Genomic DNA, 25,608 nt, shown 5'->3' on the forward strand with positions numbered 1-25,608 from the left:
GCGCAGGAAAGTCGAGGGGCAGGGAGGGGCAAGGGAGCTTGTTGGTCTAAGCCTAAGCGGGCTAGTGAGCTACGAAGCTCACGTTTTCACGCGAGATAACTACTGGTCTGAGACATCATGACGCCGCACGATACGCGTCGTGAGAGAGTCTAAATTGAACGTCCTCATTGTGCCAACAAACAAAGACCTTTTATCCACATCATGTCAACCGAGCCAGCGTCTTCTGTAGCAGCACCAGCACCTTACTATATCTCCAAATCGAATGTTTGCGTAAACAGCAAAGGTGAAAGCATCGGTAATGGTGTTTTCGCCAACCAAAGATTCGGGGCCGGCGAAGAGATTGCCAACTTCAAGCGCCCGCTTGTTGGCTCACTAGAGACCGAACGGCTACTCGACACCTGTGCGAATTGTTACCTCTGGACTGAAGGTTCATCGACTGGAACGAGGCTGTATGTACCTGAAGGGGCGAAAGTGAACAAATGTGCTGCATGCCAGAGATTTCAATACTGCAGCAAGGTATGTCGAGCTGGTGCTTGATCAACACACAAAACTAAGATGCATCAGGCGTGCCAAAAAGACGCGTGGAATCGGGGTCATAAGCATGAGTGCAAAACGCTGAAGCCCATGGTGGGTAGACATCTCCCCAAAGCTTTCCTAGCGTGCGTGGAACTACTCATCAGACGCAAGCACAATCTCATCTCCGATGAAGAATGGGAGCTGCTTTGCCGCTTACCTTCCCACATCGATGATTTCAAGCGCAGTGGAACCTATGAGAACATCGAACTTATGGCAATGGGTGCTGGTCAGTTCTCATTGTCACAAGACATGTTCGACAAGGATTTTATTGCCGCGATGTATGGCCGAGTAAGTTGCTCGTCGAGACCTACAAGCGCTCTTGCTAACTCGTGTTAGATCATGTCGAATGCCCTTACATTGATCACACCGACACTCGATCCTCTGGGTATTATGATAGATCCTATGCTCTGCCACATGAATCATTCCTGCGATCCCAATGCATACATCATGATGGACGGACCGCAGGTGAGCATTCGTACCCTACGGCCTATCAGGAAAGACAAAGAAATCTTCATCTCTTACATTGACGCTACCAACCCCTACCACAAGCGGCAAGAAGAACTTCGATCACGATGGTTCTTCACCTGTCGCTGTGCAAAATGCCAGAAGAAAGCTACCCTCCAAGAAGACAACTGGTTAGTACCAGCAAATCCTCGGTTCGTGTTGGGCAAAGACGAAATGGAAGCAATGGCCGGGAGCCAGGAGAAGGCTTTCGAACTGTATACCCAGCTCCAAGGAATGGCTGACTCAAAGCTTGTTATCGAAGCGCTTCAGGAAACTCTCAAGATAGGCTATGAGTCGAGATTCTGCCCAGTTTACCGTCAACCGTATGCCGCGGTCCGTGACGATCTGATTGTACACCTGCTCTCCGTAGGGAAGTACCAAGAGGCATGGACACAATGCGCAAAGCGGTACAAGCACATCCTTCCTAAGTTGCATCCGGTCCCTTTTCACCCGGTTCGGGTAGTCCAGATATGGCAGATGGCAATGCTGGCTGCATATCTAGCTAGCACCGAAGAGGGCGTGAGTGCGCCAGGGGTGAACATGGGCCTCATCGCCATGATGCTGGTGAAGCAGGTACTGGATGTTGCGCACCTGAGCCATGGACCGACTAATGCATTCACAAAGAGCGTGAAGGCCAAAGCAGAAGAAATGATAGAGGAGCTGAAAAGAAGTATTGGCAATCCGAACAGCGATGTCATGAACCGAGAACTTGAGGTCCAGAGAGACAGGCTGATGGATATGGGCGACTGGGCTAATGACGGGCAGTTTCTGGGAAAGGTAGCACCGCAAGAAACTATACAATTAAAGGAGAAAGCTTTCAGCGTCTGATAGGGTGATCAGTGGCATGAGCTTCTATAGTCTTTGAACTGATCCAGTACTTATCACTACCCATTGTACATCGAGTATCTCCCCACAACGTTGCAAGCCACAACCACAATGACTATAAGTACAGATAGGCTGAGCTGTACAATTGTCTCAGGCACTTAGAGCATGATGTTTATATCTTGTTCGCAGACAGACATGACCCTATATTTTCCATGTGAAGGTGAGTGGTAAAGCTCCACAGATTCTCACCGTCACCACCGCCCTGTTTTGACAACGAGTGATCTCACCACGCAAGCGCAACAGTGAGGCGCCTGACTATTTGAGCTCGTCCTCTGGCTCTCAATTCCATTCTCTTGAAACTGCACTTCAAGCTTCATCCTGCTACATCTTACGTGGCCAACGCGAGCACCGCCCAACAGCATTCATATTTCTTAGGACCACACTTCTTACAAAGTCTTCAATATGCCCCCCAAAGCTGCTACTCTCGATGGCCAGAAGGTGGTCCCAGCCGACTGCGTCTCTGTCCTCCTTATGGCCTTGGGCAGTACCACCATCACCAAGGCTCAGTATGAGATGATGTCGGCTCTTGACGGCACACGTACTGCAAGCTCTTTCGAGCATCAATTCCGCACGATCACAGCCAAGGCAAAGGAATTGAAAGCCCGTGCCGAAAAGGGCGAGACCTTCCAAGCCGTGGCACCTGTCAATAAGCGTGGTGAGTACTGATACTCTTTCGGCCTCTGATCACCACGACATTAACAGTATATAGGCCAGACTACCCCACCAACACCCAACAAGAGAAAGGCCGCTTCTTCAGGATCCGACGATGTGACCCCCTCCAGAAAGAAGGTGACTCCCAAGTCACGTGGAAAGAAGAGCCAGACCCCGCTTGAGACGATGGATGACACTTTCCCCGAGGACGCCGAAGAGTTCATTAGGAATGAGGCCAAGTGGGAGGAGGAAGTGTTCTCTTAGAGGACGATGGGCATGATTGGATGAAATTGGAGTCGCGACACGCATCGAGCTCAGGTCAGAGCAAACAGGCACGAGTAAGAGTGGACATGGTTCGTAGGAACCCCATAGTGAAAACCTGGCGATCGTCAACTGCATCTCAACGGAACCTTAGGTCGCAGTATGTTGGGTAAGACTCAGTAAAAGCGAGCTCCTTTGTAAACCCAGTTATCGAAAAAAAAAGATACTTGTCAGTCACATACTCATAGTCTACCTCAAAGAATTCAACATCCTGTGCTTGCTACTTTGTTAATGCTGAATATAGGATATACCTTTTGTATGCGATATAGTCGGGGTACAGCTCATATAAACGAGCTTCTTCGTTGCTAGTAACGCTGTTGAGTTTCACACTATTAGCGGCATGTTCTCGAACATCTTGCATATGGGCGATGGATTTCAGCATAAAGATTTTGAGCCTGCAGCACAGTGAAATCGACGATGCAAGATGTTTACATCCAGAAACATGCAAACATTCCAGGATACTCCCTCTCTTCGTACATGTATGACTACATCCACTTATTTCTCTTTTTCTCTAGGTTTCATTGAGCTTCTTGTCTTTCTTGGTTTCACATTGCCGATGCTGGGCATACATTTGGCTTCGCCACAGACCTGTAAGGATGACATGCTTTAGCTTACTATAAGCAAAGCGCGCGTAATGTACGCAGACATAGCGTATTCTGTTTCTCGGTAGCGTCCAGCTGTACCCAGCGCACATATGCAATAGCGAGCTGCGATATCCCTCTCTTGAACGTTGACCGCTTCACTCAATTCTACCGCGTCTCTACTGCCGAACATCTTCGTCAAGTCGAGCCAGTTCATAATCCAATCTCCTTTCAGTGGGGCGCAAATGTCGGGCCGTCTAGAGGCATATCGGCTCCGTGCTAAAAACCGTAAGCTCATCACCGGTGTCGCACCGACCACATAGTCTGGCCCCGAAGCTGGCAAAGTTGTCCAGGGACGGTCGCAGATCGCAGTCACGTCGGCGCATATCGATAGGGGGGCGATCAGAGCGCTGGTTGGAGTCGCCCTGGCTGGAGATGACGTCGCCCTCCGGCGGTTAAGGTCATGTGCGAAACCGGCGTTCGCACAAGGTGGTGGTGGAGCTGACTTGCCAGGCAGGGAAAGTCAGATGGTATGTGCTGGGGCGGCCGAGGTGACAGGGGGGAGGGGGGGCCGTTGGCGCCAATGCAGGTACACCAGCGATGGCGATTGTGCCTCGCGCGCCCACAACATCGTATCCAACGTTGACGACTTTGAACAACAGTCCGTCCCTATCTTTTTGTACTCGAACTCGCCTTATCGTGTTCCTGCAGGTCAGGCGACAGCAGGATGGCAGCGAGGCCCCTGAATTTCCCCGGATTATTGGGTGGCTTCTTCTCTAAGCTCCAAGCAGCTAGCATCGTGGCACGGCGGCCGTTGGTGTGCTCCTCATGCGCCGGGATGCTTTCGTCGGTGAGTGGCCCCAAGGCTAGACGCTCGCTCTGTTCCTAGGCGAGATGCGTCTCGAGGGCTGTGGGTGAGGAGGAAAAGGGGGCTCCTGGCCAAGCGTCTCACTGGGCGAACGGCCGATTGGGCGCATGAGCATTTACTTCATTAGCTTCAGAGCTAACTATACCACATTCGGTCGGCAATTTTGCATCCTCTGCCGTCGCTTTGGCGTCTCGATCCGGTCCAAGTCACCGTTAGGTGTCAGCGTATTCTTTATTATACCGTGTCGCCCTCCGCCGTCTTTTGTTCTTCACTCTCACGTCGCACTATCGCTGTACACAGTCATTCGTTCTCTATCCAACTACATATACCCATACAGCTACTGCAGTTCTAATACTCTAATCAATCCAACTACCGTCAACATGCGCTTCTTCGAGACCATCCTTTCCGCCGCGGCCTTCGCTGCCGCCGTCGCTGCCCTTGAGATCAACCAATTCCCTGCTGAGGGCGTTGTTGCTGGCCAGACCTACACCATCACCTACTCTCCTGCGGACGACACCCCAACTACCTTCATCCTCCGCCAGGGAAAGTCCACCGACCTTGACACTGTCGGCACTCTCACCAGTATGTCTCAGATCCTATTAGAATCTGATGTCCACAATGCTAACTGAACCGTAGCTACCGCAACCGGTGGAAAGTTCGAGTGGACCCCCGAGAAGTCCCTCCCCAACGAGGCCGACTACGCTCTCCAGATCCAGCAGGGAACCACCATCAACTACTCCGCTCAGTTCCCTCTCACTGGTGGCTCTGACGAGGACGACAGCCCTGTCTCCTCTGCTATCTCCTCTGCTGCTGCCTCTGCTTCGTCCGCTGCCTCATCTGCTGCCTCATCCGCCTCTGCTGCCATCAGCAGTGCCATTGAGAGCGCCAAGTCAAGCATGATCACCAGCGCCGCGACCACCGCATCTGCTTCCGCTTCCATCAGCCCCTCTGCTGGTGTCAACTCCACTGTCTCCACTGCTACCCTCTCTCGCTCCGCCTCCGGCTCTGCCACTGGCAGCGCCAGCCTCCCTGAGGTTACCGACTCTGGTGCCAACCTCATCGGCAGCCCCATCGCTGCCATGTTCGGTGCCGCCGCTGCTTTCGCCTACTTCGCTTAAGCGTTTCACTTCACGACTTCATAGTTTAATTGTCCCTTTACGATATATTAGCATTGGAATCTGTGGGAACCCCCTCTATCATCTAGTGTCAATCTAGTCACGCGAGCATTGGCGTCCGTGATCTGATGTGTCGGACGGGAACGCTATGCAAAGAGCTTGTATGGACGTAGCAGAAAATGATAATATGGAAGCATTTGCCTGATTTGTTCTCCCACTGACCAGTGTGATTGCTATATGCTTTCTATCTCATGATGTGTCGGATGTACTTTTGCTTCTTCGAATCCCCTCGCTTCCATCTGAGGCACACTTACTATGAAACAAGGCTTATGCTACGTTGCTTTTTTCTTTTCTTTTTTCTGAATGCTTCTTATCCACATCCTACCCGTAAGATGATCCTTCTTCTAGCACTGACGTCACGACCAAAAATCCGCGTGGTACCACATCCGTCATGCCTGTCAGTACCATGGTACGAAGCTCTCGTTGTGCGTCGCATGCGCGCCATGATCCGCACGTCCTTCGCAGCAACCTGATTGTCTGCAGCATTGGGTTCATCGCCCTTTGGCTTGTGCGCAGTATGACGCTTGGATCTCCACCCACCTGAGGAACTTGAAACGCGGAGTTGAGGAACGCATCTGCTTGCTCGCTCGTTGCGCGCTGGAAACCGTGGTTGACTGCCCTGCAGCGACCCCACAGCGGGATCAGTTCCCACCTCTCCACAGACGCATAAGCAAGCTGCAAGAACCCGCTGCTCGTTGCCACACCGTAACTACACCTCCTCAGCTGCTATGTTCGCCGTATCCTGCCTTTCTAAAGGTTGCAGCACTACAGCACTCACGGCGGCCCCGTGAACACACAGCCTCAGAGCTTCTCACCGGCGATACTCGCATCGCCACCACTAGACTAGCCAACCGGCATACACCGAGTTCTATCACGACTAGGTAGAAATGTTGCGCAAGTCTACACCGGTGTACCAGACACGCCACCAACATACCAACCCAAAGGAGCATAGACAGGTAACACTGCCTGCTCGTGTGTTGCGCGTCAAATACTTCACATCACGCGGTCAACAGCCTTCCCTAACCAACAAGCGTCTTGCCATTACTTCCTCGCATTAGCGCCGTTCAGTGGCGCTCAAGCAGAGGCTGATATGTCCGGTTTCTCTTGGAGCTTAGAGAACAATGGATGCACCATACAATATATTGCGCACCTTCAAGGCGCATACGGCTCACACCGCGTCGAAGAGTATTTTTAGGTGGCACTGAGAAAGGAAGACCAAACAAGGATGTGGAAGGGTGGTAAAACGGTGGCGAGCTGAGGGCTATGGAGCGCAGCTGAACCCAAGCCTCAAGCAGTGCGCAGTGAGTCTTCGCACTTTTGCAGAATCGTCCTAGCATCGAATCTCTCTTGTTCAGCCCGCCGCCACCCGCAGAGTCCGTAGCCCAACGTTGGGCGCCATCATGCAGTATGCCTCTTGTCCGCCTAGTCACTCTCTTCGCTTCCGCTAGCCGGCTTTATTGTACTCGCTGGTACTTCGGTATTATGACCGGGCTCTTGACATAATCATCGTTGTTAACATTTGCATTTACATAACATGTTTACCCAGATTTACTAAGGTCGTATGGTCGTCGCTGTAACAACCATGGTGATGGTTGCCAAGTCGAGTCGAATGCTTTGTGCTCCTCATCAATACGCTATGTATTGCCTCTGCACTTTCCATGCACTGCATCATATCTAGATCTATATACAAACTGATTCAACAGCACGCTACCTAATATTACAAGCGATATGGTAGGATCAATCCTGTCAGTCATTCATGCTTATGCTTGGTCAACTTGTAGTGGACACTCTTGATGCAACGATATAGCGTCTGAGAATCACATTCCAGTCAACCTCTGGAAGATGCTGCTCTTCAACATATACTCAATTTTGCCAAACACCAAGGATACTCAATTTCATTCCCATGGCTCTTCTCAACTCCGAACACAAGTCGATGCCGCTTCATTGTTCCAAGTGAAAAGCCACAACCAGATCATCAGTACTACTATCCTTCCCAGATACCCTAGTTGTCTGATCGATTGTCACCTCCCTATGTCCTCTTTTCGCTCTCATCCCTCTACACAAACATCACCCCCGCAGCCCCAGCAATCGCGCCTGCTAGACCCATCTTCTTGAACCCTCTCACCGGCACCGCAGCGCCAGTAGCCTCCACAGCCGCTGTCCCACTACTCGTCGCGCTCTGTGTACTTCCCGCACTGCTCGTCCCTGTCACACTCTGCGTACTAGCGTTTGTATCAAAGCTAGCACTCCTCGATGCGACAACACTCTGTATTCCACTAATTACTGTAACATCAGATGTTACTACGTTGGAAGTTATCGATGATGACGTATCGACTGCCAGACTCGGCGCTGCGGCATCTGATGTTGGGAGCGAGCTTGATGGGGTAATCACAGCGCTGTTGTCAACACTAAAGGCGTCACCCCATGTTGGTGTTGGGGAGGCAGAGGGAAGCAGGTTGTCTGTTGAAGTTGTTGCTGTGGGTTCTACAGTGAATGGCTCGCCCCAAGATGACGTTTGTGCGGAGGAAACACCGAGGAGGGAAAGGAGAGTTGTTTTTCGGAGGGAGGACTTGCGCATATTGGATGGTGCTGTTGAGTACGTCTGTTTCGTAGGACTTCGGTTTCGTAGTGCTTATCTCTTGCGATAATTATGACTCCGGCACAATACTTGATCTTTCTGTTGCACTCTTCGAAGATGTCGAACAATGAATGACGAAGTTTCAAGCTTTTGGCAATGGCTTCTTTTTACTTGGATGTCGAAGACCCTGGGCCCGCATCAATTCTCCGGATCATCACTATCAACCCACAAAATTGCCTTATTGAGCATGTAGTGCTCACACGTCTGACGTACAGTTCCAGCGCAAACAGCGATGCGTATCGCGTTGACGTGGTGAAACGACTTGCCTCTCGTTCTGTGATTGGCTGAGAAGCTCCGTGGACGACATGTGATTGGATAGAGTTACTTAGTGTTGTTTCGTTTCGGGTCTCCGCAATGCTGCCGCACGCGAAGTGACTGCCGGACCCCGAGGTTTGCAAAGCCGAAAGGATGCGCAATATTCTGTATGCACCAATGACTATTATAAGAACGATCATGTTGGTGCGAGGCTGATGGCGTGCTGTGGCGGCCATCAGTGAATGAGATACTACTTGTCCTAGGATCCTTTGACGATGCATGTGAGTGGACCACCAACAGCTCACTGACTAGAAACTCAATCTCCATTCATGTGAACCGATATGAAAGACTGGAAGCTACCATTTAACCAAATCCTGTACTTGTATAGGCAAGCCAGATTCCATGGACTTATTTGCACCAACGCCGACAAGAACAGCATTTCCGCCATCACGAATATACGCAGCTCTCTTAAAGCTGTCCTCGCCCTCGCTTCCTACGATGACATCCTTTAGTAGCAGAGGGTCTCCCCCGCCATGGCCGCCTTCGCCTTTGACGACATCCACCACGTACGGTTTTCCCCACAACGGATAGACGACGATATTTGTCTTCTCCACACCACCTTGTATGTAGTTGGCTTCAAGTTCACCAAGCCCTTCGTTGGTGATGGTCTCGCCACCAGCTGAGTATCCGCCCTCGACGACATTGATCTCAATGCGGCCCTTGCTGCCGTTGAAAACGCAACGATAACCCTCCCATGGAGCGTAAGCATACGTATTGTACGTCATGACAGCTTTGTTCTTGTACTTGATTACCATAGAGAGATTGTCTTCAATGGTGATACCTTCAGCGAAGCAGTTACGGTCACGAATGTAGCCATCCTCGTGCTCAGCCTCCAAATAAAGCTTCTTTAGTTGGGCATTTTGATCGATGTGAATGGCAAACGGGTCGTCTTTGGCAGCCTCGTTGTTGAGATACCGCTCGCCGAGGTTCTTCTCTCCACGTCGTTCCGCATTCTCTTTACCGTAGAATCGCAGACTGCCAACGCAGTAGACATTCTCCGGTTCGGTATTCAGCCAGTAATGTACCAAATCAAAGTGGTGGATCGACTTGTGCATCTGAATGCCACCACTGGTGTCCTTGTTCCGATGCCATCGGCGCATGAAATCGGATCCATGTGCGCAGTCCAGGATCCAGTCCATATGCACGGTCGAAACCTCGCCGATGACGCCTGAGTCGATAAGTTCGCGCATCTTGGTGTGATGAGGCGCATATCGATAATTGAAGAGGACACGAACTTGCTTTCCCGTCCTCTTCTCGGCATCGATCATAGCTTGGAGCTTCTCTTCATCGATGGTCATTGGCTTCTCAGTAATTGCGTCGCAGCCCAGCTCCATGGCACGGATGCAGTATACATGATGGAATTTGTCGATGGTGGTAACGATGACGACGTCAGCCTTTTGCTCCTTGACCATCTTGTCGAAGTCTTCTGCCTTATACATTGAGACACGCTCGCCGCCCAGCTCGACCATTCGATCGTTGGCAGCTTTCATACGCGTCTGGTTCGTGTCGCATATGCCCACTACTGCAGCGACCGATTTAAAATCTTGGATGATGCTTTGGTAGTAAAATGCGGATCTGACGCCCATGCCTACAATGACATAGCGCTTGACTTGGGACGAAGCCATTTTTCCTTTGAAAACTAGGCACGTAACTTGATGGTAAAAGGTACAAGAAATTGGAGTGGTTGACTGATGTTGATGAAACGGACCATGGAACTGCTTTTATACTACATCTTACTGTGTGTCTACATTGATGAAGAGAAGACCACACCCATGTACCGGAACCAGTGAAGCATCAAATCAAAGGTCGTCGTGGCAAAACAACTACTCGTGTTAACGATCGTGTCTCTCATTGTGGGTGTTCAGGTGGAGTAGCGGAACTGCGAGAGTGTACGAGATTAAGCCTGCCGACCCAGAAGGAGATTAGTGGTCATTATCCCCGCACTTCACTCCAATAGCGAGAGTGGAGAGGCGGAGACATCCAAATCAGGGTCGGGAGGAGGCGCATCAACCAAGACACGGCCAACAATGCTCCTACATGTGTCGCGCGTAGAGATGGTGGGTCGTCTTCTAGTGCGGGGTAGATGGTAGTTTCTCCTTTTGGGACGGGTACGACGACAGCTCACCTTCTTCACATCTTGCCTAATGCGGGTTGCGCCCGCGTCTTGCATGCTTTGAAGTAGCTTCAAACCGGGGATGCTGCTCGAACATGGAGATCGTATGGCAGTCGGGCGAAAAGGTTCCGAAGAAACGGACGACTGCAGCATGCCCAACTTGTCGTGCACGCAAGAAACGGTGCTACCACCTTGAGGATCGCGGGATTAGGAGGAAGGAACAAACTCACAGAGCCGAAAAACGAGTTCAAAGGCCCTATCAAGGAACCGATACCAGCGAATCTACCCCAAGCCCCGGTCGCGTGAGCGAGTATAACCCTGAATCCGTTCTGACAGCTCTGTCAGAGGATGCCGAACCAGGGATAAACACTTTAGCACAGACACCTCATCTGGTAGCATCGCGGCCTACTCCACAAGCTATAGTGCCTAGTCCATCTGTCGCATGCGAACCACGGCGCAGACTGGCATGGTACAAGCAACACAAAATTCGCGCCGCGCCGCCACACTTATCTGAATCATATCGAAAGTATCTCCAAGAAGAAGGAGCATTCACCGCACTGCCCAAAACAACTACAGATGCTCTCTTGTCTCTGTATAATTCGACATTAGACGATCTCGTGCCTATTGCGGATGGCCCTGCTGTATTCCGCCATCACAGCAACGGAAACGCATCTATATATTTGGTGAGGGCAATATGTCTCGTGGTATGCAAAACAGAGCACGCTGCTCCTTTCTTGCGCCTGACTGAGTCCGGTCCCCTGCTCGAACCTTTGAGTTTTGCGTCAAAACTACTGGCTGGACTAGATGCTGCTATCAAAGCAGATCTTGAACCCGACCGCATTATCAAGATTCAGATTCTGGCACTGATGCACTTACACAACGATGGACTAGCCGGCGTTGACCGCGCCTCAAATTATCTTTCCCAGGCCATCTGCGAAGCGTGGTCCATGTGTATACATCTAAAAATACCTGGCAATCCTGATGATACCGAGTGCAAGTATCTGTGGTGGTCACTTCGAAACTTTGATCGTTTGGGTAAACCAATCATGGCAGCCGCGCCATTCTTTATTGATGATGCAGATATTGGCGTGGAACGGATATTGCCCAGCAAGGATAGCTATCGCTCTCAAATCATGACTGTGGCCCTAAGGCTCGGAGACCTAATGACTATCGCAACAAAAGCATACAAGGCCAGCTCCACGACGATGGTTGATGGTTGCTGGGAATTTCCGACACTCCCAGAAGTTATGGGGGGAAGTAGTTTCGATGAGTTCCACATGTCACATCAAGGTAAGACGTTCCCCAAACTCAATCCTTCAACTCGCTTAAGGGAATAGCATACTTGGAGACATGGTATCATGTTGCCGCCATGTTATCTTGTCGCTACAATGGACCAGGCACTGTACAATACACCCGCCGTCTCAAGTCAGCGGATCGAGTACTTGCAATAGTCTCTCGCGAAGGGTGTGAAGGCCTCCCTCCGCTTCCACTAGTACCTTACGCGATGTCCATGTCTACTACGGTCATCTACCGTGCATTACATGATGGCGCAAGAGATATGATTGCAGCACGAGAAGACCTCCAAAGATGTTGCGATGCGCTAGATGGTCTCAGCCAACGATGGACCAGCGTGAGGGGTGTAGCTAAGCTTGCAAAGCGACTTCACAGACTAATAAGTGATGGGACATTGAGGGGCTTACAAGTTGCACATCGACCAACATCTGGTACCACCACAGTCTCCAAGTCACCCACATCCGCCAACATGAGTGCCATTACAGACCAAGTAGGAGATTTGTATAGCGATGAAGCTTTACAAAGGCAGCTCAGTGAGATATGGCCAAGCTTCGACGCATCCTACTCTCAGATGGACTGGGCTTTCCACGACTATGGCTTTGATATGGAGTTCCCTAGTCCCTTCGATGATTTTCCAGTTTGAGATTTTGGAAAGAGGGTGAGAGTCATTACAGGCCACGACTCAAGAATGCATAAACAGGTAGACAGGAGAGTAGGGGTAGAACATTCAGCCATACTCTTTCTACAAACTACTTGATTGGGAAGGAGCTTCATAGAAGGAGAGATGGAACTGTGCACAATATCTTTGTGATCTGTAAACGCCATGAAGTTCACCACAGCCAGATGGATAAGCTGATTAGCAGGAGACGCAGGCATATCGTCTTCCGTTCTACTAGACCATAGACAGACCAATGGGTTCATTTCTACCCTCACGTTATGTTCTCCAGTGTTCGTCCACGAAGCGCTCAGAACTACCCTCACTTTTCACTTCTCTTGTTCCTACCCCGGTTGGTAATGACAAACGAACTCCATGCTTCTTTCCCGTCGTGCAAATGGGCTCAGGGATCAACGGGAGTAACAAACATCGAGTGTGCTTTCTCCTAGAACACATATACGTTCACAAGCTCTCGAGCTACAGAATTTGCATAGTTGATAATACCCTGTGCACCACGCTTCGCCGGCACCGACAGTGAGATCCACTCCACAAACCAAGGTGCTACACAATAATATCTTATAAGAGACATATAAGTAGCGACATCTCCCTCCTTCCGCGGAAGGTTTTACGAAAGACAAGACCTTTAGAATTAATTGTTTAGGTACACTCATATCGCGATTGAAGTATTTCGAGCACTCCCCGGATACCCCACATGGCGCTATCTGTGGACCCTCAGTAACTAGCGTATCTCCCTCCATTACCTCACGAACGCAATGACCCGCTTCAGACCATAGGTATCGGTATCGGTTATGCAGCGTCGGCATACCCCTCCCGCCCGTCAACACTGCCCGTCGCCTGGTGTTTCACAAGTGGTAGGAGTATGGTCTGTTCGGTAAGGTTTGTTAAAGCCATTGACGTAGTACAAGTCTGACTTCAAGTATATACAAGGTTTCATGACTTCATTTCTTATATAGTACAGCATACTCAAATGGCTTGACCAACCGGTTTGTTACCCGAAAACTCGCCATTCTGTCCACTCCAATTCGACTGTTCATTCCCTACGCTCGGCGGCCTGTACGCAGCATGTTCTTGTTGCTGAGTCTGCCCTTGTGCCTGTGCATTACTTCCTATGTTCCCCAAGTTCAACCCGTCTCTCTTTCCTGCATCGAGTTCGCTAGGTGGCGGCATTTCCCTACCATCTATTTCCCAGACATTTGCGTTTGTAGGCATCTCATTACTTTCCGGTATCTTCGAATCGATGTATTGGTGGCGCTGTGGTGGCTTTTCGTCGGAGTATCTAGGCGCTGGGGTGGAGCTGTGTAGTGCATGCCCTGCGGCTGCCGTTGCAGCTCCAGCTCCGGCTCCCGTTGCTGTTGCGCCTCCGAAAGTTGATGTTGACGCCCATGGTGCTTGGCCTCCTGGTGTTATAGGTGAAACTGGAGACATCATTGTCGTCGGCTGTGTCGAGGACAAATCGGGTTGCGTAGGGAGTGTGGTTGTGGTAGGGTATGCATTCTGTTGTGGGACACGGGCATATGCACCCTGTGTTGGTGGGGAATGATCGGACGACGAAGACGCTGCTGCACTGGCCTCCTTGTCGTTCATGGCTGCCGTTCTGGATTTCCTCTTTCTGTGACGGAGGAGAAGGAGGATAAAAATGCCAATCAAGGCTAGAGCTGCGACTCCTCCTACCACTACACCAGCTATGAGACCTGTTGATGGTCCAGAGCTTGAATTTGAAGATGGTGATGATGTCGCTGCGGCAGAGCTCGATGAAGTTGATCCCTGTGATGCGGTGCTTGAGGCCTCGTTTCTGGTTGATGATGCTCCTGTCGACGTTTGTGCAGTACTGCTGGCTGTGCTGCTTGCATCCTCTGTTGCGCTCGTCGCGGTAATCTCAGCAGCAATGCTCGTCGGATTTGCTGGTGTGGGTAAAGCATTCACCACACTACCCGCTACACTCTCTATGATAGCCGTAGGGACCGCAACGCCGTTGCTGGACAACACTGAAGAAACATCGCCAACAATACTGGATAAGAGATCGCCGATCTGTCTCCGTTGACGCTGATGGTTTCGTTGTACTTTCTCCGCGCCAATGCTACCGGCTGCGAGACAATAGTCGTTCATGTAATTTTCAGCGATTGGCCGATCTGGATGGGATACCGGATTGAATGCATGGTTGTCAAAGCATGAGACGCGCCATAGGTACTGTTCGCAAAGGCATGTATAGTCTGGGACGGGCGTGGTATTGCAAGGAAAGTAGCCCTTAACCGCCGAAATGCAGGAAGTTATCGCACTAGATTGGCCGACGTCAGTATGTCCTCCAAACCCACAACTTAATCGCAACAGGAATGATATAATTACATCTGCTCATGGTTCCCACCCTGGCCAGTGGAAATAATGGGCCATCGCAACGCCGGCACAAGTTTGAGCAAGACACCAAGCATCATCGCCTCATTGAGAAGGTTGTTGACGGAAGAACGGACCCGCTTGAAGAGACAGCACCATCAACGCTTTAACATACTAGCCAGAGCCTAATTCTATCAGGCTTATGAAGTGGCGGTAACAGGACCTTCTATTCGCTAATGCTGTAGCGGCAGAAGCGGGGACGACCGATCCATCCATGTAATGTTCTGTTCCGAGCACCCGTCTCGCGATAGGAAACCTGTTGAATTCGATGATGTAGGTGTGGAGGTGCGGCTTGCTGTGGCGGTGCAAGCCAGGGGTTCTGTGAGGTTTAACTGGTGGGGGCTAGAAGTGTTCCCTGATCCAGATTTTAGCCTTGTGCGCTAACGGGCCGCCCTGATGACATCGCAACGTGGAGACGATAGCTTGGGTCAAGATCACCGTTTCAGAGACAAAAACGCGACATGCTAGGACAATTGATGTGCGCAATGGTATTACACGAGCTGAAGCGTTCTGCACGCTCTGTGCAGCAATCAAACTTGTGATACGTGGGGTATGGTAGAAAGTAAACTGCCGACTCCAGAACAATGCTCCGCTGAAAGAAATGGGTATTGAAGCACTGCCACAACCGTTGTCTAGGCCTTGGGAGCGAGTTTCGAGACATTTGATAGGACCTCACTTCCCGTTGACACCATCTCCGTGGCCTTCCAACCGGTTTACCAACCTCTTAACGCCACTCCACTCCTCACTACGTGTTTGCACACCTCCAAGGTCATCGCCCACTTCAAACACAGTGACGACGCCATCCATGCCACCCACTGCAACCCTGCGTCCCTCGTTCCTCTCCCATGCCAACTTGTTGAGACTACGGTTCATGTAGCCAAGACCAGTCGGCATGTTTGTAAACGCACCACGCTTGCCGTCACTAGGCTTTACAGATTGAACAGGTACCTCGACATCGACGTTGATATCCCAAACTTCGAGGCTTCCTGCTCCATCAACGAGCGCAAAGACTGAAGGCTTCACCGGCGACCATCGGACGTCGTAGACGAGATCTTCGCGGGCAATATCAAGAACAGGGGTGACTTGTTGTGTAGCACCAGGAAGTGTAGGGTTGGTTGCGCCTGTGGCAGCCGGCGGACGCACTTTCCAGAGTTTGACACTCCAATCAACACTGGATGAGAGGACAAGGTCGCCTAGATCGATCTGACCCTTAGCGGGATGGAAGTCGAGGCTCATGACAGGTGCGGCATGGCCAGCGTATTTCACGCGACCATCTACGCCTGCCTTCGCGCCAGCGCGGTCGTAGCGATGACATGGGTAGATGGTACCCTCTTCTGTGCCTGCAAGGAAATAGGTCGGATCCGATGGAGGGAAGGCAATACTGGTTACCGCCATATCATCTGTCTTCGCTGGTGGTGGCGATGTCAATTCCAGGAACTCTTGAGGCTGTGACAGCATATCCACAGTCCATCCGCATACAACACCGTCCGTCGAACATGAGATGATGTTGTTCGCGTTCTGCGTTCCGACAATGTCTAATGAATAGACCGGGTGTGTGTGACCAGAACCAGTTAGTGGTGTCTTCTGCACTGGCGCAGACTTGGCGCGAGTGTCCCAAAGCAGCACTTGCCCTGAGTACGCGCCTCCGATGATAAGATTAGGGTGGAACGGCGAGAACTTGGCGGTAAGAATATCAGATTGAGCGTGGAAGATGTACTCGGGTCTGTCGTGCATGTGCATATTCCAAACTTGTACGAGCCCGTCTGGGTCGTGCGGAGCGGACGGGTTCTTTGTATACGACGCAAGGACGAGTTCTGGAAACTGCAGAGTTTGTCAGTGTTATAACTGTGAGACGTTGCCTCAGTTCATACCTTTGTTGAGAAGCCCAGATCCGAGATCATCCTCTTCTTGCTCCACCGTTCATCCCAGAATTGTGCAATCTCCTTGATCCGTCGGCCCTTCTTGCCTCCACTGGAGCCATAACCCTCATCGTCGTCGTCGACATCTACGCCGCCAGTTGCATAGTCTGCCAAGATGTCGTAGCCAAGTTGTTGGTCGAGCGCTCGTTCCAACACTTTCGTACTGCGCTCCACAAAGCCAATGAAGTCTTCTGAGTTCTCTACAGCCGTCAATTCTTCGTTCGTGAGGGTCTTGAACGGGAAGTTCTCGTCTGAGCCTGGCTGCGGTGCACCATCGTCAGGCGCTTGCTGGACGGCCTTGAGCTCCTCTTCGATTTCTTTCCGCAGTTGCGCTCTAATCTTTTCATCCCTCTCTTTCTGTCTCCGGCTTAGTCGCTTGCTCTTTGGTGACCGTGTCGGGCTCTCATCGCGCTCTGTGTCACTTCCTCCAACCCCGCGGTCTTTTGACGGGCTCCACTCTATGCTTGCTTGTACACCCTTGCTATATGTGATAATCTCCTTCTCCTTCTTGACCTCGTTGGTGACAACGCCGTCAGTCTCGTAGACTGTGGCTAGCGGGCCAAGGGACAGCGTCTGCATTTCTCGGTCCACCATGCCGGCAGGCGCTTGGAAGCCAGACGAGCCTTCATTGTCGCTGCTCAGTTGTCCTGCGCTGACTACCGATGTTGGGCGAGTTGCTCGTCCTGCGCCTGCTGGTGAGCCAGGCTGTGTAGAGCCAGGTCTACTTTCGCCGAGGATGCTGTTGATGAGGTTGGTGACGTCGGTCCTGCGGTCGAGGTCTTCGCTGCGTCTTGGAGTTGGTGAAAGGACCTGGTATGGCCGTCAGTCACTGGTGAGACACTTGAGTAGGCAACCTACTTCTCCTAGCGGGCTACCGGTCATTGACTGCCTGCTAGCGGACTCGGCCTTTCTCAGTTCGCGCTGGCGCTTCAACTCGGCCAACTTGGCCTTCTTTGCGAGAATCTCATCACGCCGTTGCTGCATTGTGGACTCCATGGCGGAGATGTGGAGGACGGGATGGTTGTTGGAGTATGTGTCTTGTTGTGTGGTAGAGGGCGTGAGCTGGAATCCGTGGCTAGACAAATGAAGCCTCCCTGTCTCGACTATGCCCAGAGCAGGGCAAGGGCAGTAGGAACAAAGGTAGGCGCGTCGGGTGTTGCTCAACGTCGCGCCAAGCTGTGGTTCAGGGACGAGGGCACTAGCTCGCAGCCAGCGATCCCGTCCAAATCTTGCGCCAGCCAACCTCAACTTTCACAGCTCAACGCCCAACAGCCCGCATCCCCCCCACGACGCCCTCGTCACGACTCTCCGGATCCCATCCAGCGGTGTAATTTCCATCGCTCGCCCGGACTACCTGCCATTGGACACAGACGAGCTCGATAACGACTATCGCAAGTCCTCGCACGACCCTCACCATGTCCACTTCCGTCGGTGTCAACGTACGCTATGCCCCTCGAAGCGGTTGCCAAGGTCTCTAACACGGCCTTGTGGGACTTCTACTAGCTCTAGAGATGGAACAGCCAGGCTAATGGTGGTATCTACAGGTCCTCCGATGGTCCGCACTCGGATTCGGTGTCTTCTACGGTGCCTACCACCAGCTCTCGTTATCCGCTGCCGATAGGGCAAAGGCCGCACAAAAGGACTGGGAACACAAGGAGGCGCTGATCAGGCAAGCCAAGCAGCAATGGGCACGAGACCACCCCTCAGAACAGCCAAAGTCATCGGGAGGTACGTCAGACCGACGACACATGTCAAAAATTCCCAACCTGAACATGCGCTTGTACCAGTTCAACACATACTGACAAACCAATAGCCAAGGCGGACCCGAAAGACCCCAACGCCGACCTCAACACGCTCCTCGGCATAACCGACAAATAAGCGCGTTGAGAGTGATCCTGTTTCCTACATTAGCATGGGCATAATGCGGCCGTTTCCCATCGAGCCGAGAGGCGGCTTGGTGGGGGAGAGCAGTCAATAGTGGTACGACATCTACGAGATAGCAATCTCTTGTACTATGTACCTTTTGTACAACATAGACGTCGAGTTGGTCACGTTTTCAATCTACATGCTTTAGTTCGATCTCTTCATCTGTTGTCCGCTCGACACGTCAATGTACAGGTCAGCATGCTCGACTCCAAGGAACTAACTGAACAGTCACCCTGCCCCACTCATGCCAGACTACCCAGTACTCAACGAAACACTAACAAGGGAATCGCCAGCATCGCCACAGTTTGCAATTGGTCCATTGTCACAATTTCGATCAAGGAGCTGTGCTTATCCAAGAAGACAAGATTTGTTGCCAATCATATATTCTATACATGTATCATCTCCACCCCCGACCCGCCATGGGCAGGCACTATGCTACACAGACCATCAGAACGCGCAGAAACGATGAAAAGCGGAGCCTCGAAAAACGCCCTGCAACCCTTGGAAATCAAGAAGGGCAACAGAAGAGTAGAAATGAAAAGCGCTGAGAAGCGGCCAAGGACAATATTAACATGAGGTAGCCGCCTCCATACGCTTTATCAACCTTTGCCCCCAGCCCGACTGTCAACACGACCCGGTAATACTAATCGGATGCGGGGCAAAGGCTGTATAATCGCACATTTTCAAAACCTACAAGGAACCCGTGATGATTCGTTTCATTATCCAAACACCTATCTCTTACAAAACCTCGCCGACAATCTTGGCTGCCTCCTTGTATGTCTTGAGCAGCTTCTCGCACTTCTCGCGCTCGGCCTTGATGGTGTCGTCTTCGTACAGGAGCTCCTGGAACAGATCCTCCTTGTACAGCGTTGAGACGAGCCTGTTCTGTACAACGTCTTTTGAGTGGTTGACGAGAAGATGCATAATGGCCTTGGGCACCTGATCAGCGACTGTCTCCCGGACAATGTTGAAGTATGACGAGATGAGTCGGCGGATGAGCTCAGTCTCGAGGGCTTCGCGTTCCGTAAGGGCAGGGGCTTGCTCGGGGTTTGATGGCTGTCAAAACGTTAGCATTTGGTCTGCGTAGCATTGATTCAAGAAACTTACGAAGCCGCCTTCAAAGTTTTCTGGTCCCACGCTTGGACTTCGGGGAGGACCGCTCATGGCGGCGCTCAATGGCGCATCATAGTCGTCCGTGTCTGGTGGCATCATTGCCAACACATGGGCAGGCTGCTTGTTGTCTCCTCTTCGGATGCTCTGCGCGAAGCTTGGCTCGCTATTTTGGCTCACGTGTCGGCTGCCTGGCCGGTTATCGAGCGCTGCTTGTGCTGCCTGTTGTGGGTTGGCGTATGCGTTATTGCTGTCTTTGCTGAAGAAGTAGTTCAGGAAGCTGTCGCGTGCGGTACCTGGTGGTGACCGGTTGCGGTTGTTGAGCGCTGCTGTAGTGCTCTGAGAGCCATTCATCATCCGTCCGACAGCAGGCGACATGCTGCGGCTAGTTTGTGACTGGTGTTTCCGAAGAGGAAGAGCCTTCAAGGTGGCTCCCTCACCTCCTTCACCCTCCTCAGATCCTTCCCCGTTCTGACCATTCTGGAGCTCTTTTATTCTCCTCTGTTCTCGCCTCTTCTTCTCAGCCTCCATCGCGATCTTCTTTTCCCGCTGCTCCTTGTCATTGATAACGGATGACATGGCCGCAGCAGCTCCAAGGAAGTTGGGGTGGTTTGTGTTGATGTATGCCCTTTGAATGTCAATGAGAGAGGCGACGTAACCCGAGCAAGGGCCAAGCTGCTCTCGCAGAAGGTCCGAGACAACTTCAATGAGCTTGCCTTGCAGCCTGGGGTATCTTGTCAATTCAGTAGAGCCGCAGGTGTGGCAGATCTTGATGAGTTCCTCGTATACAAGCTCCACACAGCGTTGACTGGGTATCTCCAAAAGCTTAATCTGAGGCTTCACAAGGAGGTCGAAAGCAAGCTCAGGCACGAACAGACTAGGCCTTGGACCAGTCGAGTTGCGGATGGCCGTCCGAATGTCGAGTACAGAGAGGTTTTGGGTGGGGTCCACTTGTTCAAGCGAGTTACCAAAGACGGAGTTGAAGATGTAGTAGATGCGGGCACCACCACACAGCTCCTTGGTGGAGATTTCGGTAGAAGTACCATCGATAGACGAGATGAAAGACGAGGCAAAGCGCGTCATGAGTTGCAAGATGAGCGAGCCTCGATGTTCCTTACCAGTAAAGGCTACATCGCCATAGCTTGCAAGCTCTTGTTGTGTCTGACCCATAAGTGTGTTGAGGCGTGCCTTGATGTCTGGTAACCTGTCACGAATGTGGGCCATCAGGGTCTGGTTGAGGCTCTTAGCGAGCAGCTGGGTACCACATCGATTTGCCATGTTCCGGTACGCAGGGTGGTGTCGGAAAAAGTCCCGCTCGGCTTGCAGGGCGTCAGAGAGGGACTTGTTGCCTTGGATGTCTTGTTGTGACCGATTGACGATACCAATGAAACCGAGCTTGAGGGGGTATACACGACCAGAGAGAATATCCATGGCGTTGGTACCGTGATCCATGAGATCCAGCTTTGTAAGGACACCGATAGTCCTCTTGCCCATGGGGTCGACATGGCGGGCCAGCTTCAGAGCCTCGGAGTTTACGAGATCGACGTTGGCGGGGGAGACAGCGAGGATGACACTGTTTGGCTTTGCAATGTACTCGGTGATGAGATTCCGTGTCTGCTTCTCGATGTCGGAGGGCTGGTCGCCAATGGGCACCTGCGAGTGTTAGCTCCGTGTTCCTGGCAGAAAAAGTTGCCGTGACCAACCTTTGTTAAACCGGGCAGATCAACGAGCGTCAAGCTGAGGACGTGCGGGGAGTAGATCTTCAGGTTGATCGGTTGCCTGTTGATGCCCTTGTTGTTTCCTGCTATCCTCGAGGTTTCGTTCTCGATCTCGCGCTTGACATCGGCGAAGTCGTAGAACCTCTGGCCGGGAATGTGGAGAAACTCTCCCCATTCTTGCTGGCCAGCTACACTTGCGGGTGTGTGGGGTACGTGGACTTCGTCATCGTCGTCTTCGTCGCGTTCGCTCGGGAGGTTGATGAGTTGGAGGATGAGCGGCCGGCGTGTGACGATACCACTGCCACGGGGAAGGAAGTCCTTGCCGACGATGTTCTCGAGCACTGATGACTTTCCGGAAGATTGTGATCCCACAACGACCTGATCGAGTTAGCAGGATTCGCATCAGCCTCGACAGAGCTTTGTAAAATCTGCTCTGCGCTCACCGCATTCTCTTCTCTGGCTGGGGCGCACATACAATCTGGGGTAAATCTAGGGAATCATTTCCAATTGTGTTGAAGACCAGATCCTGCAGCCTGTTGACAATGTTGAGGAGCTCCTCACCCAGCGACGCCATCGCGCTGGTGTGTATGTGTGGTTTCTTTGCTCCTTACTCAAAGGGTCCGGGTTGGTGTTGAGCAGCCAAACAACACGGCGGAATGCTGTATGGGCCAAATGTCGTCCTACGGCGTAGCAGAGGTGTTACACTGTGCAGATGCAGGATCGGCGAAGTGACTGTGGCTGATGGCGGCTTCGTCGGGTCCAGAGGCTCGTGATGAGAGTGCCTTTGCTGCAGCTCCGTCGTCACTTCGCTTGAAAGTTCCAAGGTTTGATGATGGTGCACGTGACGGCCAGCATGGCAATGCACCCCACATTCAACATTCACATGTCTCCTTAATCTTAGTCCATATTGTTCATTCCTTTCGCATAAAGGAGAAGACACCCTCAGCTACGTCGCCAAGCACACGCGTTTTGTCAAAGCAAACACGAGGCTGCTGAACCCGACCATCTTGGTCGCGAGTCCTGCGAACGCCACCACACGCCTTGCATGCGGCTCGGCTCCAAGGCCGGACGCGGTACACATGAGCCTGCAGCAAACCGTATGTAGAGGGTGCACACGATCAAATGAGTAACAAGACGACTTTCCCTACCACCTGAGCAGCGTCAGCAGTACCTGGTGGTGCGCGACCCGGGTCGGCCTTTGACAATACAGAACATACGACTAGCCATCTGAGTTGGCGCACGAATCCCGTAGAATTCTTCGAGAATATGTGGACTCTGCTCTCCTAGTTTGGCCACGTATTATCGCATTGCCTCTGGTAGCTCAGAAAGTACCATGGACACGCTGGCGTACACGGTGTACACTGGATCGCGCTCGGGTATTGTCGGACCCTCGGGGATTCCCTTGTAGTAAGGCGACGGCTATCTATCAAGTACACCAGCCTTATCGCTCTGTAAGACGCGGCCACACGCGACAACACCAAATTATCAAAGAAGATCTCCAGCTCGTATCTCCGCATCCTGGGGAATCCATTGTGATCGTCAGGTCGCTTCGACGTACTCTACCGCAATTTGGAAAGGCTGAAGTAGCCTCCAAGTCCCTACGGAAGCACATCTCCGCATAAGCTGATAGGTTTACCTTGCCTTGAGTGAATCATTGTCTTATTATGACCAAGCTTCCTTCCGAAGGAAGCCTATCACAATGATAAGGTCTGTTATCAGGCTCACCGCAAACAAGTGAAGCAACAGCGTTCGTGCATCGACTACAAAGGTAACGTACCTTCTTTGTCGTTTGCTCCAATCTACTCAGTTATCCTCACCACCTCTGCACTGATCTTCTACCCGAATCTGTCCTGGGTATCCTGCCGCTCACAACTCTCACCTACTTCGCCCTGGTCATCTCCGACGGCTCCATGGCCTCGGAGTCCCTTGTTCTCACCACCACCACCGAAGAGCAACACAAAGACGTCACAGTGGGGACTATTACATGCACTGCACCTATCCCGTTTGGAGGAGAAGAACAATGGCTTTACTTACCAGCAACCAAGAAATTCGACCTATCTCGGGGTTCGCAGCAGAAAATGGTCTTCGAGTGCGATGAAGAAGGCCGCAACCACACCGGCTTCATGATTGACCCTGGTAACTCGGTCTTGATTGTGGTCGACATGCAAAACTACTTTGTTCACCCACTCTATCGAGATCACGCCGCAGGGATTGCCGCTATTGAACCGACATTGAAAGTCATCGAGAGATGCCGCAAGGAAGGAATTCAGATCGCCTGGCTCAACTGGGGAATCACTGACCACGACTTGAAGAAGATGGCACCTGCTATTCAGCGAGGCTTCAGTAAGAGTCTGGGATGGCATGTCGGGCTCGGCGCCCAGCTACCCGATAATCAGGGAAGGTGCTTGTTCAAGCGGACTTGGAACGCCGAACTCTACGACCCTTTCAAAGCAGTCGCTCAGCCTGGCGATTTGTATTTCGACAAGACGCGAATGAGTGGACTCTGGTCCGAGAAGGAGCCTCTTCACGAGTACCTCCGTGCTTCTGGAAAGCAAACCCTACTTTTCGCTGGCGTCAACACCGACCAATGCGTGTTTGGTACCGTGTCTGATGCCTACTCCTACGGATGGGACTGTGTCCTGATCAGCGACTGCACAGGCACAATGACGGGCCGAGGAGCTCAGGAACTCGCTGAGTACCAGATTTCGCAAAATATGGGCTTTGTCATCACCAGCAGCGCTTTCTGTGACGCGCAACTTTGTGAACATTTTGAGGGTTGCTGATTCAATCGCCTCTTCGTTTTACAATGGCGGTTTTCTGGACTTTTTTTTTGTTCTTGAGCGTGCTATCCAAATACCCGTAGAGCTACAGTATAGCAGAAATACATTTACATGACATCTGTACGAGTTGCGGTACTGCAAGGTTGTGTTGCGCAATTACGTCGTAGCTTCCCAGACCGTTAGTGGATCTGCACCAGTTGAGGTACGAATGACGCACGACACTGGGGTGGAGATCTTCCACTTAAGGACCTACCTCACGCAATAGCGGTCTCTTCGATACGCCTCTGCACTAGTCACCCAATCGCGACGGTACCTTACTTTGAAGCGACAATCCAGATAGAAAAAGAGCTTTTGTTCATAAACAAACGGTTCGCCGACACGATGTTTTCTCAGCTTTCGATAGGCTTGACCTGCCTGCTGCAGCTATGTGGAACAGCTGCGCTACCAACCGAGCAAAAGCCATTACTACTCAATGGCCCCAAGAACGTCCAGGCTGTTCGGACTAAGTAAGTATACCCATTGAGTTTATATTCCCTCTACTAATAGAACACAGACTTCAACATGCAGAGATAATTCCTACAGTCATTGACGATTTCCTACCTAGCCTCACACTCTCCGTCCTATGGTCGGATGCCAAGGCTAAACTCGGCAACACCGTTGACTCAGAAGATCTTCAAGAACAACCCAGCATCGTCCTCCACGATGACACAAGTCCGGACGGGATACACAATACCTCCGACATGAGCTATGTCGTCACACTTACAGACCCCGACGCGCCATCTCGCGACAATCCAAAATGGAGCGAGATGTGCCACTGGATTGCTTCCAACGTCACCACTGCGCAGAATACGTTCTCTATCCTACCTTTACCAGAGTTTGGCCTCACTGAACAAACTGAGTCGACTGATGGCGGCCCAGAGGACGTGATGGAGTACAAACCTCCAGGCCCACCACCAAAGACGGGCAAGCATCGCTACGTGTTCCTAATCTTTGCGCCAAAGAATGGAACAACAGATTCGCTGCATTTGAGTAAGCCGGAGGATCGTCAACACTGGGGTACTGGAAAAAAGGGTGGTGGCGTGCGAGAGTGGGCTGAGCACAATGGTTTGGTGCCTGTCGCTGCGAACTTCATCTACTCGCAGAATGATAAGCAGTAGATGTTTGTTGCTCT

At 51.7% G+C, this 25,608-nt stretch overlaps 12 protein-coding genes across 12 annotated transcripts; 7 read left to right on the forward strand and 5 right to left on the reverse strand.

The window, feature by feature from the left end:
• Nucleotides 1–201: 201 nt before the first annotated feature.
• AA0111_g4106 (hypothetical protein) lies at nt 202–1,908 on the forward strand (the record flags this gene model as incomplete). Its single annotated transcript, XM_028650069.1, has 3 exons — nt 202–516; nt 565–864; nt 913–1,908. 3 exons carry the CDS (start codon nt 202–204, stop codon nt 1,906–1,908), a joined length of 1,611 nt encoding a protein of 536 aa, XP_028508429.1.
• A 459-nt stretch (nt 1,909–2,367) lies between these two features.
• AA0111_g4107 (hypothetical protein) lies at nt 2,368–2,880 on the forward strand (the record flags this gene model as incomplete). The annotated part of the gene is made up of 2 exons (XM_028650070.1): nt 2,368–2,620; nt 2,675–2,880. 2 exons carry the CDS (start codon nt 2,368–2,370, stop codon nt 2,878–2,880), a joined length of 459 nt encoding a protein of 152 aa, XP_028508428.1.
• A 1,886-nt stretch (nt 2,881–4,766) lies between these two features.
• Nucleotides 4,767–5,504, forward strand: AA0111_g4108 (hypothetical protein; the record flags this gene model as incomplete). Its single annotated transcript, XM_028650071.1, has 2 exons — nt 4,767–4,968; nt 5,023–5,504. 2 exons carry the CDS (start codon nt 4,767–4,769, stop codon nt 5,502–5,504), a joined length of 684 nt encoding a protein of 227 aa, XP_028508435.1.
• Nucleotides 5,505–7,617: 2,113 nt separating this feature from the next.
• Nucleotides 7,618–8,139, reverse strand: AA0111_g4109 (hypothetical protein; the record flags this gene model as incomplete). Its single annotated transcript, XM_028650072.1, has 1 exon — nt 7,618–8,139. One exon carries the CDS (start codon nt 8,137–8,139, stop codon nt 7,618–7,620), a length of 522 nt encoding a protein of 173 aa, XP_028508434.1.
• A 671-nt stretch (nt 8,140–8,810) lies between these two features.
• On the reverse strand, nt 8,811–10,139 carry AA0111_g4110 (hypothetical protein; the record flags this gene model as incomplete). The annotated part of the gene is made up of 1 exon (XM_028650074.1): nt 8,811–10,139. The coding sequence occupies one exon, from the start codon at nt 10,137–10,139 to the stop codon at nt 8,811–8,813; it is 1,329 nt and encodes a 442-aa protein (XP_028508618.1).
• Nucleotides 10,140–12,389: 2,250 nt separating this feature from the next.
• AA0111_g4111 (hypothetical protein) lies at nt 12,390–12,563 on the forward strand (the record flags this gene model as incomplete). Its single annotated transcript, XM_028650075.1, has 1 exon — nt 12,390–12,563. One exon carries the CDS (start codon nt 12,390–12,392, stop codon nt 12,561–12,563), a length of 174 nt encoding a protein of 57 aa, XP_028508619.1.
• A 996-nt stretch (nt 12,564–13,559) lies between these two features.
• On the reverse strand, nt 13,560–14,702 carry AA0111_g4112 (hypothetical protein; the record flags this gene model as incomplete). The annotated part of the gene is made up of 1 exon (XM_028650076.1): nt 13,560–14,702. The coding sequence occupies one exon, from the start codon at nt 14,700–14,702 to the stop codon at nt 13,560–13,562; it is 1,143 nt and encodes a 380-aa protein (XP_028508620.1).
• Nucleotides 14,703–15,656: 954 nt separating this feature from the next.
• AA0111_g4113 (Cytoplasmic dynein 1 intermediate chain 2) lies at nt 15,657–17,899 on the reverse strand (the record flags this gene model as incomplete). The annotated part of the gene is made up of 3 exons (XM_028650077.1): nt 15,657–16,805; nt 16,856–17,713; nt 17,762–17,899. The coding sequence occupies 3 exons, from the start codon at nt 17,897–17,899 to the stop codon at nt 15,657–15,659; spliced, it is 2,145 nt and encodes a 714-aa protein (XP_028508286.1).
• A 419-nt stretch (nt 17,900–18,318) lies between these two features.
• AA0111_g4114 (hypothetical protein) lies at nt 18,319–18,781 on the forward strand (the record flags this gene model as incomplete). Its single annotated transcript, XM_028650078.1, has 3 exons — nt 18,319–18,342; nt 18,448–18,631; nt 18,717–18,781. The coding sequence occupies 3 exons, from the start codon at nt 18,319–18,321 to the stop codon at nt 18,779–18,781; spliced, it is 273 nt and encodes a 90-aa protein (XP_028508621.1).
• Nucleotides 18,782–19,567: 786 nt separating this feature from the next.
• Nucleotides 19,568–22,231, reverse strand: AA0111_g4115 (Dynamin-related protein; the record flags this gene model as incomplete). The annotated part of the gene is made up of 4 exons (XM_028650079.1): nt 19,568–19,885; nt 19,937–21,592; nt 21,643–22,035; nt 22,133–22,231. 4 exons carry the CDS (start codon nt 22,229–22,231, stop codon nt 19,568–19,570), a joined length of 2,466 nt encoding a protein of 821 aa, XP_028508622.1.
• Nucleotides 22,232–23,567: 1,336 nt separating this feature from the next.
• On the forward strand, nt 23,568–24,440 carry AA0111_g4116 (hypothetical protein; the record flags this gene model as incomplete). Its single annotated transcript, XM_028650080.1, has 1 exon — nt 23,568–24,440. The coding sequence occupies one exon, from the start codon at nt 23,568–23,570 to the stop codon at nt 24,438–24,440; it is 873 nt and encodes a 290-aa protein (XP_028508623.1).
• A 378-nt stretch (nt 24,441–24,818) lies between these two features.
• On the forward strand, nt 24,819–25,594 carry AA0111_g4117 (hypothetical protein; the record flags this gene model as incomplete). Its single annotated transcript, XM_028650081.1, has 2 exons — nt 24,819–24,943; nt 24,991–25,594. 2 exons carry the CDS (start codon nt 24,819–24,821, stop codon nt 25,592–25,594), a joined length of 729 nt encoding a protein of 242 aa, XP_028508624.1.
• Nucleotides 25,595–25,608: the final 14 nt, after the last annotated feature.

Source organism: Alternaria arborescens (genome assembly GCF_004154835.1).
Source record: "Alternaria arborescens strain FERA 675 chromosome Unknown contig_7, whole genome shotgun sequence".
NCBI classification, from domain to species: Eukaryota; Fungi; Ascomycota; class Dothideomycetes; order Pleosporales; family Pleosporaceae; genus Alternaria; species Alternaria arborescens.